The 14,190-nt window shown below is 50.6% G+C and overlaps 1 protein-coding gene across 1 annotated transcript; it reads right to left on the bottom strand.

Moving 5' to 3' along the window:
- Window positions 1-3,250: 3,250 nt before the first annotated feature.
- On the bottom strand, window positions 3,251-14,026 carry acox3 (acyl-CoA oxidase 3, pristanoyl). The gene is made up of 19 exons (XM_030087985.1): window positions 13,912-14,026; window positions 10,310-10,468; window positions 10,120-10,217; window positions 9,890-10,025; window positions 9,695-9,769; window positions 9,526-9,615; window positions 8,937-9,080; window positions 8,689-8,777; window positions 8,415-8,511; window positions 8,144-8,326; window positions 7,914-8,036; window positions 7,626-7,746; window positions 7,380-7,502; window positions 7,179-7,292; window positions 6,576-6,691; window positions 5,650-5,824; window positions 4,183-4,250; window positions 3,982-4,068; window positions 3,251-3,655 (listed from the first exon to the last, which is right to left on the bottom strand). Exons 2-19 carry the CDS (start codon window positions 10,427-10,429, stop codon window positions 3,536-3,538), a joined length of 2,079 nt encoding a protein of 692 aa, XP_029943845.1. The 5' UTR covers window positions 10,430-10,468; window positions 13,912-14,026; the 3' UTR covers window positions 3,251-3,535.
- Between the last annotated feature and the right edge of the window lie 164 nt (window positions 14,027-14,190).

Raw genomic sequence — 14,190 nt, 5'->3', positions numbered from 1 at the left:
TCTGCGTGTGTTTTACTGATGAAGACGCTCCTCCTCATCCTCCCTGTGTCCCTGTAGCGATTCAGAACAGTCGTTAGTGGGGATCTGTCGAGGCGGCCTGTCGTCACTGTGAAACCAGCTTCATGTACGGAGCTCCACCCTGACGGACGGACGGGTGGAAATCCCCCGATGAGGAGCTCAGCTCCACCAGGCCCTTACGTCACGGCCCTGAAACGCCTGCTGGCTGCTCTGTGCTGTGGATATTTACAGAATGTGGAGGTTTTCTCTGCAGGAGGACGACCTCCTCAGCCTCAGATCACAGCAGAGATTAAAGTAACTTCAGCCTTGAGAAGCTTTCAGCTGATGTCTGAACAGAAATCTGAACCAGAGCAGCAGGAGTGAGAGCTATCGACACAAAAGAGAGTAACTGCAGTTCCTTTGGTGGACAGTTACAGATCCTGTCTTCTGTCTGCGTCTGGACACCCGAAGCTTTGGAGCTGGTTGAATGGAAAGTGTCCGTTTTCCCATAACCACGCTGAGACGGAGCCTCAGCGTTTCTGAAAAGTTCCATTTTCAGTGACCCCAAGCACCGATGCTGTATAAACGCATACTAAATAAACATTTTCCCAGTGATAACAAGGTTCTCGTCCAATTACTGAGGGAAATGTAGTCCTGTATAGCTGGACGAAGTTTTAGTTTTGAAATTTCGCACTACGGTTAGCTTATCAAACTGTAACATGAGTGTTTCCCATCAGCACCGGCACCGTATGTGTCCTGGTTTCAGACACGATTTGTCGTTGTTTTTCTCAATTTACTCCAATATTTCACTGGAGTATGAGTCTGGGGGTTTATCACAAGTGATTGTTTAAGTATACAGTTGAGGCATTAATCTGAAACATTCGCAGAAGTTTCCACGTCGCCACGCTCAGCCTGTCAGACGTTCCCTGTTTTCTCTCGTGGTAATTCAATAACTGCAGAGGTGAAGAAGAGAAGGCAGTTCTTGAATGTGTGGTGATATATCTCTCTGCAGAGGAGGGGGACTTCGACCTTTGAACCCTTCCCCAGCTGCGGCTTTCATTAACCATGAAATGGGACATGGGCCGCTGGAGCAGAGCCGACCTCCAGCAGACGGAGCTCCGTCCCCACGGAGTCGTTTCAGGTCTACGGCGAAGCTTCTTAATGAAACAATGTTCTGAGTCCAGTAACACCCTCGACTCACTGAGCTTTCTAAAACACACCTGAACATCGCTCGTATGTCTTTTTGATCGTGGGGCTGCTGCTTCTCCACCTCCCAAGTGACGGTGCCGTTGGTGTAGGAGGCCTACAGGATGGGATTAGGCTCCTTCTGATTAGGTTCCAGCTTCTCTGATGGTAGAAGCTGGATCTGACCGGACCAGCTCTCAGGGGTCTGAAGGCCTGGTCCATCACAGAGGTCCATCACAGAGGTCCAGACCTGGGGAGAATTAACTGAGGAACCACAAGTGAACTTTCTATCAAAGTGAACAAACCCCAGGAAGCATTGGAGGTCTTTAGTCGGCCATTGGGCATTAGCTCTTACCTTCAATGGATCCATACGTACCTTCTCCTCGGTAACAACCAAACTGACTAACAAGACAGTAAAGATGTGATACTGGTCTTCTCAAAGAGTTAATTCATGAGAGGTCTGATGTGGTGAGTCTGGAGAGACGACCAGACAATGGTCCAGACAGACCGAAACAGTGAAGACAGGCGAAACACATCAGGACCGCCAACAGCAATCAGACACAGCAGAGGAAGTCAGGAGTCTGAAACCAGACAGACTTTGAAAACAGGAAGCTGACGACTTGTCTTCAAGTCCCGTATGGGACCCCAGGAAGTGAATGTGTGTGTTTCAGCCGCCGTGGCTTTTTCCATTTCTTTCTATGGGTGAATAAGGTTATGTGAGGCTGAGGCATCTTCATACTGCGTTTGTTGAGTTTAACGAAATAAAAAAAATGTGATCTCCTTCCCTTCCTTCTTATAAAGCTCCAGAAATGCTAAAACTACAACTCTACAAACTGTCTTATCCTCAAGTTTTAAACAAAGTTTTAAATGTTATTCGGGGACATTTCGGGGAGAAGTGGTAGAAACCGTCTATTTTGAGCCTCCATCTCTGGATAAATTCCGTATTCAAATGTCATTAATTACTGTTTGGATGAGTCTTTACTGCTGTGACTCCACACTCAGAGAGAGACGTGATGGAGGTTTTACCTCCAGCTGGGTTGTGTCTGGAAGTTTTTCAGTTTTACACGAAACGCTTGTCTGATGTTGAAAAGCAGCAGCGGTTTCGATTCGGCCGACACTCTGGATCTAGGTCAGCGACCGGAGGAGGCGAGGAGGAGTTATTTATCGCGGTACAATACCTGCCTGTGTGGAGGCGAGGCCGAGCGAGCGCTGCTCTCAGGCGGCCATAAACATTCCTGAGAGGAAACAAATCTCCCGTGCAGGAATGCGCTGAAGAAGAAAAAACAAAACACAAATGAAGGTCTTTTAAGGGTTCAGCGATAAAGCAGCGGCTGACAGACGCTGCTCGTTTTCACCCATAATCGCTCTTTCCCTCGCGCCTCCTGACAGGTCAGCGGTTTATTTTTAAACCCGCGGGGCGTCTGGAGCACATTCTGGAGAAACACGGAGGTCAGGTCCAGCCAGCCCGCCGGCCTTTGGCGGCGTAAAGCATCCAGCAGCTGTGAGGGGCTGCAGCGCCCTCAAACCCACGTTTTCACAGATTCATAAAAAACACTGACATCAGCCAGTCAGATCTGACGAAAGCTTCCCGAGTCTTAAATTCTGGGAAGTCTGATTATCTGTCCTGAAATTCTGAGTCCTCAGTCCGGCTTTCAGGGCTGAGAAGTGTTGGATAATACGAACATCTGGAACGGTGTTCGTAATAATCCCCTCTGAGCCTCACTCGGTCATCCTGGATCTGGAAGGACCGAGCCTGACCCCCATCCGGAACACCTCAGGAGGACGGGGAGCAGCTGGCTCACATTCCGCTTTATTAAACGGTTGTATGAACCACGTCTCCAGATCTGCTGCAGCGGTCTGACCGGCGTCCTCTAATTAGAGACCGGTTTGGGTCTCGGAGCGCTGAGTGTGTGGAAAGTCCCGATGTGTTCCACTGAGCCCGGCAGCATGCGGCGGAGCAGAGGGCAGGAATGACGTGCGCCATCTGGTGGTCCGGCATGCAAACTACAGGTTTAGGTTTATTCTCAGGTACTAAACTCATGTCAGAGCGACAGAAACACAGCAGCCGCAGCGGTACATTCATTTTATTTGCATGTTTAGATTCTTTATGATTCTTTACAACAGTGATTTAATAAATGACAGCGCGGCTCTTGAAGACCTGATCCACTGGAAATCTCCCACAAAAATATAGATTTTATTCATAAATTCCTACAGGACGGAGACGGATGAGCAGAAAGTGTGTGAAAGGCGTGTTACAGGCTGAAACAATCAGATGGTTTCATTATTCGGTTTGATGTCAGCGTGGTTACGGAACAAAGCGTCAGGAAAAGGAGAAAACGCCTTTTTAGCGGCGTCACAGTTTGGAGCGCAGCGATCCCACCGCCGGCTTGTCGGAGCAGAAGTCTTTCCACCAGTCGGGCCGTTCCAGGGCCCGGCTGCCCTGCGTGACGACCGACCACAGGTTCTTATAGAGCTGCGGGGAGGACACACACACACACACACACACACACACACACAGTGCTCAGCAGCTCGTCTCTTATCGGACACACTCCTGACTGAACCGAGTCCCAGATGGAGTCACAGACTTAACGAATCCTGAGTCACGGTAACAAAACACCCCGAGGGGCGGCGGCTAAACCGCCATGAGCCCGGAGCGCAGTGACGCCGCCAGCTCTCATCAGACTAAACCAACACGAGCTGATCCCTCTGACGGTCAGCGGATCCACAGCTGGATCCACAGCTGGATCCACTGCAGGACTCCTTACTCACTCTGTTCTGACCGCCACAGTCTGAGTTTACCTGTCCGTCGGCGCAGCCGATGGGCGAGTTGAGGATGAAATCGGTCGGGGCGAAAACGTCGACCAGAGCGACGGCGTCGTCTTTGAGCTGGAGAGGAGACAGACGGTTCAGACAGGAAGTGCGGCGGTGAACAGGAAGCAGGTCAGAGAGCGGAGGCCTGAAGCGAGAGAGAGCGACTGCCGCCGCTGCAGAGAGACGCACCTGAGAGCAGAGGGTCAGGATGGACGTCTGGATCAGCTCCGCCGCCGCACGGCCGCTCAGGAAGCCTCCTGCTCACAGGCACAGCAGGGGGCCAGAGACAGAGTGAGGGAGTGAACCAGTGAGCGAGCAAGTCAACGAGAGAGTGAGCGACAGAATGAGCAAACAACTCAGTAAGTGACTGAGTGAGTTAGCGAGCGAGTGAATGAGAGTGAGTGAACGAGTGAGTGAGAAAGTGAACGAGCGACAGAGCGAGTTAACGAGCAAGTGAGTGAGTGAACGAGTGAGCAAATGGGGACGCGAGTTAACGAGCGAGTGACTGAGGTAATGAGTTAACTTGTGAGTGAGTGAACAAGTGAGTGAGCGACAGGGTTTCTGCTATAAAAGAATGGCACTGGACAACGTGACCGGCAGGTTTTTCGATTTACCGGACAAGCGTTTGATTTCCCGGTCAAATATTATCTGGGGGCGGGGCATACTTTTCAAAGGGCGCCGCCCTCGCCTGTCAAATTTCTTGTGGACTACATTTCAACAGAGTGGTCGGGGGATTTATTCAAAGATTTGCCCAAAGATCAGGACACATATATAAAGTCTCCTCACCTGCAAAGCAGGCCTGTAAAAAATCTCTTCCTGTCATTAAGTGGGGGTGTATTTTCAGTCGATGTAATCTTCGTCGCTCTACGTGACAAAGCCGTTTAAAAACATCAATAATTTGGTCCTAGAAACATTTATTCTATCTCTAAAGTAAAGCTGTAACAACCTGAGTGGACTGTTTACAAAAACTGATCATAAACCCTGCACTGAGCGTCACTGAGTGAGGAGGAGTCAGACGGCGGCGTCCCGTAACGACGGTCAGGATCCGCACCGTGACGGCGACTCATCTGGCTCTACAGCTCTGACCCGTTCTCCTCTCAACTGTCTTGTTTAGTAAAAAAGTCTTTAAGTTTCGCCTGTTTCCACGTGTCTCCCGCTGTGTTGTCGTTGTGCTGCGCGCTTTGTGGGAGTAATGAAACACTGCTACAGGTTTAGTTCTGCCTAAAAAAAAACAAAAAGTTGTTTTTTTTTTCCCACATAAACCAGGCTTATTCATGAAAGATACAATTCGGGGTTTTATTGTTGTTGTTTTTTTAATAAAATGAGGCGGAAATTGCTTTTTTGAATTCAAACTTTGCTTGGAGGGAATATTTCTCCCGGAACGTTTTGACCCGTGGTGTTCAAATATGTCGGACGTCGGCAGATTTTACCGGTCAAAGTCCGGTAATTACCGGATAACGGAAACCCAGGTGAGCGAGCGAGTGAGCGAGCGAGCGAGCGAGCGAGTAACTCAGTTAACAAGTGTGAGAGTTAACAAATGAGCGAGTGAGCAAGTCATAGAGCAAGTGAGGGAACCAGTGAGATAACGAGTGAGTGAGTGATGGAGTGTGTGTGTGTGTGTGTGTGTGTGTGTGAGTGTGTGCGCAGAGCGCTCACCCTGGTACAGGGTGGCCATGTGGCTGCTCAGACTCCACAGGCCGTACAGGCTGCACAGCTTGCGGAGCACCGGTCTGAGCCCAGGCGGAGTGTCGGGGTCAGAGGTCAGCTGGTGGAACCTCTGCAGGCACGTGTGCTCGATGTAGGCGATGGACAGACTCCTGCAGTAGAACACCTGGAGGCACACACACACACACACACGGTGTCAAATCCAGTTCAGTGTGAGTGTGTGTGTGTGTGTGTGTGTGTGTGTGTGTGTGTGTGTGTGTGTGTGTGTGTGTGTGTGTGTGTGCGGCTCTCGGATTGCCTGCAGATGTGACGATGTGGAGCGTTGGGAGTGTGTTTGGTTAGTCAGCTGTGACTCCACTCTGACCCAGTCACGTGTGGAAACGAAACCCAAAACAACAAGATGATTAGATTAAGACGGCCGGTGACGAGCGCCGATTCCCAGAAACACACACACACACACACACACACACACACACACACACACACACACACACACACACACATCTGATACTGTAACAATGAATAACACAAACCACATGTCTGCAGCCAAAGATGAGCGACAGCACAGGTCAAGTGTGTGTGTGTGTGTGTTCTTGTATTTCTATCCTTGTTGGGGCCAAATGTCCCCACAAGGATAGCAAAACGTGGAACGACGTGCCTTGTGGGGACCTTTTTCCGGTCCTAAATAGGAGAAACAGTGTTTTCTTGACCATGTTGTTGTTACTGAAAAAAGTAAAAGTGCAAAAACATTTCTTTAGGGTTAGGCTTTGTTGTGGTGTGGGTTAGGGTTAGGGTAAGGGTCAGGGTTAGGGGCTAGACATGAATGGGAGTCAATGGAAGGTCCCCACAAGGATAGAAATACAAGACTGTGTGTGTGTGTGTGTGTGTGTGTGTGTGTGTGTGTGTGTGTGTGGGACCTGGCTCTTGTTGCGGGCGTCGAACTCGCCGCTGCCCGCCGCTCTCTGCTGCTCCAGCCTCTTCTGACTCTCCTCCAGCAGGAAACACACCAGCCACTGGTACGCTGCCACACACACTGACGGACACACACACACAGAGGGAAATCTCACACACACACACACACACACACCTCGCCACCATGATGCCTTAGTTCTGTCCAGTTCAGAGAACTTTATCGCAAGCAGACCGGTTCCCAGAGTTCCCTCACATTCATGCATGAAATAAATTACTCAACAAATAATCATCAATCTGTCAAGGAAACTATTTCTACTGTTTAACTGGACACGCTGACACCGTAACACCTAACACCTTAAACCTTAACACAACCACAACTAAACACCTCAACAGATCTGCTTATGTTTCACTACTTGCTACTAACACTTCCTCTGAGTCTGGTTCTGCAGGTTTCTCTAGAGGAGTTCTTGGCTTTTCTATCAGTGTTTGCAGACGACTGTGTCCTATATGGAGCTAGAAAAAATAAAGCTGAACTGAATCAAACCTGGAATCTGTTTCTCAGGCGGGATCTGAAAATAATCCAGGATAATCCTGACAATCTGAACTACCTGCTGCGTCCAGACACTCCTCCACCGTCGCAGCTGTGAATCTGCCTCTCAGGATCTGGTCAATATCCTGCAGGAAGTCCACGGTGTGGAGCGGGGACTCGACCCGGGGGCCGCCTGAGAGCAGAGGACAGTGAGGCTCGGCGGACGGACGGGTGGACGGGTGGACGGGCGGACGGACAGGACGGACGGGGAGGGACTGACCGTGGCGTCGGGCCTGCAGCCAGCCCAGCAGGTAGCTGCTGGTCTGCTGCAGCAGCACGTTGTTGTCTCCCTCGTAGGTGCAGTTTGGGTCGTTGTCGTCTCGCAGATCGCCCAGCCGGTTCACTGCAGCACACACACACACACACACACACACACACACACACACACACGCACACACATCAGGAATCAGCAGGATTTTCTGTTATCAGTCACAGGCCGGTGTGTGTTGGTGTGTGTGAGACTGACTGGCCAGGTATCCGTGCCCTCCGCACGCCTCCCTGCACTCCTGGATCCCCCGCTGAGCCGTCCAGGATCCCAGGGGCTTGCTGGAGCAGCTGATCGCGTGGATCTCTCTGCCGATCTCGGCCTGCCGGGAGGAGAGAGACACGTCGGCGACAGTCCAGAGGCAGGAACCGTCACCTGAACCGACACGTTCAGTCCCGACGCCGCCCGAAGGTCTTCCTGGAGGACGGAGGAACAAAACCTGGCCGAGGCACCCCGACACCGAGAACCGCGAGGAGCCCGGAGACTCGCCTGCCTCTCGCTGCTGTCCTTCATCATCAGGCCGATCTGGAACTCCAGGAAGTTCATGAAGATGCTCTTGGAGAAGTTCTCCAGGGCGTACGCTGCCGCCAGGTACGGGATCAGACGCCATTGCTGGAAGACGAGAGAGACCGATCCAGCACCAAGGCGAACTGGGAGAGAGTGTGTGTGTGTGTGTGTGTGTGTGTGTGTGTGTGTGTGTGTGTGTGTTCTGTCCTGACCTGCAGCTGGTACTCCAGCACCGGGATCTCCTCCGAGTCTTTGGGTCCAAACTGCCTCCTGGTGGCGGAGAAGCGGATGGCCACGGTCAGAGCCAGCTTCAGGTTGACCAGACCCATCCTGGTGATGTAGACCCGGCCCCCCGACAGCGCCCCCAGAGAGGCCCCGAAACGCTTGTTCGGGTCCTGGACAGGAAACACAACCCGGGACTCTGAGACTCCTCCCTGCAGGGGGTCCAGACTCCGGAACAGTCTGAACCAGTGCGGCTCCGACCTTGTAGGGTGTGACGTAGCGGCCCTCAGGAGTCACGTCTCCGGTCCGGTTCAGCAGGTTCTCCCGGGGAATCCTCACATTGTTGAACATGGCAAAGCTGGCAGGACAGAGGCAGACCACAGGGAACCCGACTTCAGGGCCCACATCCACGACAAAACGGCCTGCAGCCGTCAGAGCTTAGCTGGAAGGCTTCATTCGTCATAAATATTGTTCATCTCTCTCTCTCTTCCAGAACCAGACACACTGGTCTTAGGCCTAGAACCACGCGTCCTACCCGTGATCCAGTCCGTTCTGGCCCAGCTTCTTGCCGATGTCTCCCACCAGCACTCCGGGCAGAGCCAGCAGGGTCTTGGGGTCTCTGATCTGCAGCACAGTAATCACCTGAATGTTATTTCTAGAAGGTGCATCGTGTCGGATTACAGTTACATCACTGAGCAGGAGGTGGCAGCAGTGAGCCACTGCAGTTTTCAGTTTGTTTTCAAACCCAGTTGGGAGTGAGAGGTCAAAGGTCGACGGTCGTACCTGGACCACGAAGGAGTGCAGGCCGTGGCACACCCGGTCCGGCGTGTAGAGCTGAGCGAACAGGACGGCGTGCGTGGCGGTCTTACCCAGGTTCCCCACCCAGAACTTGGCGGCCTCGAAGTCCGGCGTGTTGATCACGAACTCCTGTTGGTCACAACACGGCTGAGCCTGGCCACTGCGTCTGTGTAATGTTCTATCCAGCTACGTTCGCCAAGTCTGAACTGTTCCCACTGCAACTGAACGTCTCCTTCTTTTTGGATCACTGCTCACCGGATCGGCGTTCAAACCAATCCACCGCCGCAGTCCCACCTGGATTATCCAGCAGCTAGTGGGAGATCCCTGGACGGCGGCATCGGGCAGATCCCAGGGACACGCTCGGCAGCACGGGGTCAACGGCCTCAGACGGCTAAACAGCCGCGGCACTGCCAGGGAACCTGAAGCTCTGCTGCTTCCGACGGCCGCTGGCTGTTTGTCAAGTCCTGCTAACCCGTGGCGAGCAGCCGGTGGACTGAACGGCCCCCCCAAGTGTCTCACTACCGCTGGGCCCTACAGTAACGCTACCGCAGGTGGAGGCTGGGAGCGTGCTGACCTGGGTGGCGGGGTCGTAGGTGGCCGTGGTCCTCATGGCTCTGGTGTTGCTGCCGTGGCTCACCTCGGTCAGGGCGAAGCAGCCGTAGATCTGGGAAAGAGACGCCGTCAAGCGACTGGTCTGGAGGCGCGTCTTTGCGCCGTCCGGTCCCGACAGGACGGCCTCGTACCGTCATGTCTCTGGTGTTTTCCACAAACGCGCTGTGTCGACTCGATCCAGTGTTGGCGATGGTATCTGCAAACATCTGGAACACACAGGTTCACGTCATGGAACACAGTGAAGCCTGCTGACTGGACTCAGACCGCCGCCGCCGCCGCCGCCTTGAGATCTGAGCTCAGGAAGTGAAACCTCGCCATCCGCTCACCCCGACGTTGAGCGAGTGCTTGGCGGACAAGGCCCAGTCGTACATGCCCAGCGAGTCCTGCAGGGCCACGTACTTCCAGGGGTTGGACATGGCCTCGTCCCGGGTCATGAAGTCGTAGCGAAACAGCTGCTTCACCCTGCGGAATTCAATCGGCTTAACGGCGAGCAGCAGAGAGGAAAACAGACCCACAGGGTCTGAAACGGCTGAAAGACCGGGATGTGTTCCGGCACCTGAGGAAGGTGAGCTCTTTCTTCTTCTCCACGGTGATGTCCTCTCCGGGCCGACGGGCGAACAAGGGGTCGTTCTCCAGGGTCTTGAACACATGTTGCTGCAGGGAGAAACGTCGCTGCTGAGCGGCGGAATCTGTGTGGAACTCCACTCAGAAGCACCAGACCAAGGTGAGGGACCGCGGGGACGTACCTTAAACCGCAGGATCTCCTCTCCGTCTATGAAGACACACATGTCCTTCCAGTTGAAGGACGCTTTGCTCCGGTAGACGTCCAGCGGGCCGCTGGGGAGGTCGGCCACCACGTGCTCCATGCCGGCCGAAGACACTCAGGACGAGGAAACAAGGCACTTCTGAGGACCAGCGGAGACAAACACCCCAACCGGTCAGGAGCCGGCGGTACAGAGGATGGACGGAGGCAGTGCAGCAAAGGTCATATCATCCTAAATCAGCAGGGTTCACACTGTCATGGTCATTAATGTTGGTAAATTTAACCAAGTTATTCAACAACTTCATGCAAATCGTTTTCTGGAAGCAACAACCTCAGAGTTACTTGACTTAAAGCTGCTGTAGGCAGGATTTTGCTAGTCAATGCTAATTTTTCTGTGTTTTCTTTGGATTAAATGTTAGAGTATCCATTGATAATCCTTTAGGAGTGTAGCATAACTGCACTACCGCGAGGGCGCAGCGTTTCCATCTGTCTCTGTTCTGAGCTGAAAAGAAATCTCACAGCTCCAGGTATCTTTGACCAATCAGAAGAGCCCCTGAGGCTCTAACCGTGATTGGTCGAGGGGTGCTCGTCGCACGTTCTTGTGGGAGGGGCTTAACTTGCGTAAGGGCATGATGTCAGAGAAAACAGGACAGGATTGGCTGTGCTGGGTTTCAAATCGCCATCTTGCTTAGGTAAACCTAAGCAAGATGGCGGAGATGCAGAATCCTGCCTACAGCACCTTTCAAGGTAAAGTTCAGGCCTTGAGGATTCAGTTCTGTGTCAACCGTCACTGCCGAGGACCAGTGTTGTCACAGATTACTTGAAAAAGTGATCCAATTACTGATTACTCATCAAAAAGGTAATCTAGTTACTTTACTGATTACTTCAATATCAAAGTAACTAAGTTACTTTAAAAGTAACTTAGGCACTTTTTACCGATTTCCTCCCTTTGCTGTCTCAACATAAGAACGACAACTGGTTGTTTAAATAATACTTTACTGAAAGTGCACGAACTTGAAACATGATCATGTTTTTTTGTTTCTGTTTCATCGGCTTTACAGTACAGAAACTGGTGTATAACAGACAGTGTATGAAATGCAGACTGAAGCATAACACCACATGCATATCAATACAAAAACAGCCAATTATAACACAGGAAAACAAAAAAAATCCCCTTTGCAATATGTAAACAATAAAATCTGCAAAATTCACATCAAGAAAAAAACAAAAGCAATGTGCAATGTGCTGTAGAAACGCACAATGAAGATAAATGTGCACGTTTCACAATAAAAAAAATTGCCAAATATCACAGAAATAGTAACTATTTGCCGTTCGGTGCCTCATTCAGCAGCACTGTGTGGTTACGCTCAAAGATGTCTCCCAGCTGGATGATGCCTCAGTCACGCGTAACATATCGTTCAAAGCTTGCAAGACGTAGAACGTCAACAAACTTTATTTAAACTCCTAAAATTAACGATGGGCCCACAAGACGGCGACAAGGGGCAGCACATCTAATTCTGGCGCATGACGCTCTTTCACTGCTCCAGAGGATTATGATTTTAGTTTTGGTCAGAGGAGCACGGATTGATGGAAATGACCACAAAACGGTAAGAAAATAAAACATGTTGTGTTTGGTGTGAACAGCTTTGAGATTTGTTGAAGAAGTGTGTGAGAAACATGTGATCTGAGGTGCTGTGGTGAAATGTGAAGCTGGGTTTTGGGTTTGTTTTGCCGCTGGCGGGAGGCGGTCGGCTCAGAGAAGATTCTGCCTGCTGTCATCTTAAAGTAAATGATTTTCTAGTTTCATTTGATATCCAGTATGTTGCGGTGGAGCAGACGGATCTTGCGTTCTGTTGCGTTTTGTGTAGAGAGGTGGGTGAGGGGGGCATGTCGAACTGTTGCATCTGGATTTTAAAGTTGTTCTAAAACAGACACTCGGTGGTCAAAGTGCAGCCGGAGCGTTCAGTCAGTGAGATTAAGGCTTCTTGTTTGAGACACAATTGAAAGAAAAAATCCAGGCAGCACTTTAGTCTCTTTTTACACCTGGTGAAGTCGCGCACAGCTGTCGGTCCGAACGGGTTAAATAAATGAATTAAATTAAATCATAGTCGTGATGCGTGACCTGGCGTTTTGTCCTCCCCTGGGAAAACGTGACCTGCGGCGTCACTCCCAAATGCAAGAGAAACATTTTCTCTTAGAAATTCACTCATATTATGAGGCAGTAACGCACAGTCACTTAGGAAACTAACTTTAATCAGATTACTGGTTTGGAAAGATGAACGCGTTAGATTGCTCGTTACTGAAAGAAAGTAATCAGATTAAAGTAACGCGTTAATTAGTGGCGCGTTAGTGACAACACTGCCGAGGACTCGGTTTATTGTTGGTTTAACCTAATTCCTCTTGGCGGCCTGCCTGTTTCAGATATCAACCTTTATTAAAGTGTCCGAACGGCCGCGCTCGCTCTTATCTTTCCTGTTTGTTTTTATCTCGGAGCCCTGACGAGCCTCGCTTTGCTCCAAAGGTCGGGGCAGAAACTGACGGCGAGGCAGTTTCCAACACTGACGATAGAAGGAGGCTCCGCAGGAGCGTCCAAAACTGAAGTCACTCTTTAATTTCTCTGACAGACTTCAGTCTGATCTGCCGGAAGGGTTTCATTCATCTGGAGTGAGGTTCACAGGCTGAACTGCTGGTCTTGTCGGGGCTGTGTGGAGACCAGTCCACGCCCGTCACTGGGTGCTTCTTCTGGTTTGGCTCGTTGTCTTGTTAGAGGACAGAGCCAGGACCCAGACCCAGACCCAGACCCAGACCCAGACCCAGCTCTGCTGCTGACGGCTGGAGGCTTTCTCTCAGAATCTTCACATATTTCCTTGATGATTGGTTCAGTCTCGACGAGATTCCCTGTTTTAGATGCACTGAAGCATCCTGAAAGCATGATGCTTCCACCTCCATGCTGAACTGAAATCAGCTGCGCTGTAACTGGGAGAGACCTAAAACATGCAGGACCGGCCCTCGAGGACCGGATATCCAGTTCTATGGCCTTTGAAATCTTTTACTTCCCACATCTTCCTGAGTTCTTCTGTACTCTTCTGACTTTACTGATCAGACTCCTCACTCCTCTTCCAGACACTTGACAACACTGATAACTTTAAATGTCCTGCTCTGTAAGCACCAGATAAATAAAGTTATTTTGTTTATAACAGGATGCTTTCTGAGCCGATGACAAGCTGACTGAAGCGCTGAGAGTTAAATACCAGTCAAAGCTCAGCAGTGGTTTCTGCTGTGACTGAGTTAAAAGGTCATTTCTTAATTTTGACCCTGGTGGTTTCAGGCTTCTGTGAAATAAATTGGTTTCTGTGTGAAAAGATAATGTAAGAATCCAAAATAAAAGCCGGGATGCTTAGAGAAGCTGTGTTAAAATTTATTCAGATATTTAACAGCACCTGGGAACATATTGGGGGAGGGAAAAAAAAAGTATTTTTAGTAGGGCTGATAATTTTGACCTTAACTGCACCCGCGCGAGCGTACACACACAAACACATGCACACCTGCCCACTAGTTACTCGTTACCAGTTACTAGTTACTCACCGTGCGGCTGTGCTGGACCGTCCCGTCCTCTCCAGTCTGTGTCTCACTCCCGCTGACCGTTCACCTCATTTAAAGTCAGTTTCTTCCTCGTTTGTTTACAAATGGTGGCTTCCCATAGGTCCTTCAAAATAAGAGTATCTACTTCCGGTCTGCGTTTATGTCGCTTTTTTCCCCACAATCAAAGCACATCTTTGTGCACCACTTCCATGAGTGGTATTGTTTATTATGTTTATTGCATTATTTATTATTTTGAATTATATTCTGGGCTGTTAGGAGGCT

This window comes from Salarias fasciatus, chromosome 3 (assembly GCF_902148845.1).
Source record: "Salarias fasciatus chromosome 3, fSalaFa1.1, whole genome shotgun sequence".
Classification (NCBI taxonomy): domain Eukaryota; kingdom Metazoa; phylum Chordata; class Actinopteri; order Blenniiformes; family Blenniidae; genus Salarias; species Salarias fasciatus.
This window is presented reverse-complemented; position numbering and strand designations above follow the sequence as displayed.